Raw genomic sequence first — 2008 nt, forward strand, 5'->3', positions numbered from 1 at the left:
GTGTTTTTGAGACAGAGTCTGCTCTGTCACTCAGGCTGGAGTGCAGTGGCATAATCTCAGCTTACTGCAACCTCCACCTCCTAGGTTCAAGCAAGTCTCGTACCTCAGCCTCCCAAGGAGCATGCACCACCACGCCTGGCTAATTTTTGTATTACAGATGGGATTTCACCATGTTGCTTGGGCTGGTCTTGAACTCAAGCAGTCCTCCCCACCTTGGCCTCCCAAAGTGCTGGGATTACAGGCATGAGGCACCTTGCCAGCCTGTCATATGGTAATTTTATTGTTAATTTTTTTTAGACAGAGTCTCGCTCTGTCGCCAGGTTAGAGCGCAGTGGCGCAGTGTTGGCTTACTGCATTTCCGCCTCCTGGGTTCAAGTGATTCTCCTGCCTCTGCCTCCCGAGTAGCTGGGATTACAGGCATGCGCCACCACACCTGGCTAATTTTGTATTTTTAGTAGAGACGGGGTTTCTCCCTGTTGGTCAGGCTGGTCTCGAACTCCCGACCTCAGGTGATCCACCCACCTCAGCCTCCCAAAGTGCTGGGATTACAGGTGTGAGCCACCTCGCCCGACCCACAGTGTCTTGAATATAATAAATAATTATGATTGAAAGACCCTGGGAACAGATGAATTCAAAAAGGAACTTGTGAGTTATGGGAGCGAGTGAGTATAGAACAGAGGATTTGAATTCTCACAGAACCTTGGAGATGAATGGGATGTGAGATTCTTGAGTAATCGCCTTTTTATTTACAGATATCCAAACCAAGGCCCTGGGAACAAATGGAAAGCTTTAAGGTTCATGGCTGGGGGAGTAATTTTTTAAAATAAAAATGTTAAAGCTTGCTATTCATATCCCTCACATCTCTCCTGACCTTAAGGTGCCGAGGAACTGAGATGGAGCTAAAAGTTTAGCTAATTTTTAGTGTTAGAGTTTGTCTTAGAAACAGTCCTGATGCGTCAGAAGCTGATAACACAGATGACCTCCTGTCTTGCCCCAGACCCTCATGGTCATCATTTGCCTGCCTTCTTCTTGGTCATGAACAACTATGTCAGACGATAGATCATACTTGGAGAGGGAATGGATTTCTCCAATGGCTTTGACCTTTAATGCCTCATAGAAGAGTAGTTAACACACCACTCAATCCCACTGGAGTTCCCCAGCCTTGTGGTTATGTAGTCTATATAAGTGGTTTTAAAAGTGAAGCTGAGATTGGGTGAGATTGTGGGCCAATTCCCATTCATCTTCTAGTGGACAGAATTATAGGAAGAAGAATGGGTATAGCTTTTTCTTTCCACCAAGGACCACATGGGAGGAAATACTGTTAATTTAACAGAAAAGAAATTGATGCCAAAAAGTCTGTGCAACAGGTCTGAGAAGGTAGGGGAATTCAGTAATCAAGGGAGGTCATGACATACCCCAATTTCTCTGATGCTATTTGAGATCAGGAAGGAAGCTGTGTTGTTTGACTAGGCCTGGGGTGAGTGTACATCTGCACAGAATCGAGGCACGGACAGGATGGCCTGTGTTGTCCAACCCTTCATATGTGCTTTATTTAATATGTTTCCTCTACTGTCCTAAAACAGTGAGGCCTTACTTCCTTTCTTTTTCTCTTAGTCAGATTCTGAGGAAGATGAACCCACAAAGAAGAAAACTATCCTTCAGGTAAGCACTGTGACATAAACCATTTTTTTCTCTTCCTATATTGTTTCCTGAAAGACAGGACTTAACAGTATCTAGCAGTTTTCAAATTAGGTTTAGAGCAAACGCAAATATTTGAGGACTGTTTAGGTTCGGCTTTGCTCTTCCTTATAATTTTAGACCTTGTGCATTTCTACGCACTCCACACTGTTCCTGGCTTTAACATGCTGGTATTACCTTTCCTGGAAGAGAGGCAGTGGTAGGGAGAGGAATTGTAACTCAGTTCAGTTCATTACATCTGGTGTGAAAGGATTATTTAGGGAGGGTAGAATAAGTGGATTAGTCAAAATGATGTTAAAATTGTCTATTT

General features: G+C 43.8%; 1 protein-coding gene across 1 annotated transcript in view; it reads left to right on the top strand.

Moving 5' to 3' along the window:
• PRCC (proline rich mitotic checkpoint control factor) overlaps positions 1-2008 on the top strand; it is a 35361-nt gene that overhangs the window by 12133 nt on the left and 21220 nt on the right. Inside the window, exon 2 of the mRNA XM_017510043.2 lies at positions 1615-1662. Coding sequence (XP_017365532.1) covers positions 1615-1662 — 48 coding nt within the window. The remainder of the gene's footprint in view (positions 1-1614; positions 1663-2008) is intronic.

This window comes from Cebus imitator, unplaced genomic scaffold (genome assembly GCF_001604975.1).
Source record: "Cebus imitator isolate Cc_AM_T3 unplaced genomic scaffold, Cebus_imitator-1.0 Scaffold427, whole genome shotgun sequence".
NCBI lineage: Eukaryota > Metazoa > Chordata > Mammalia > Primates > Cebidae > Cebus > Cebus imitator.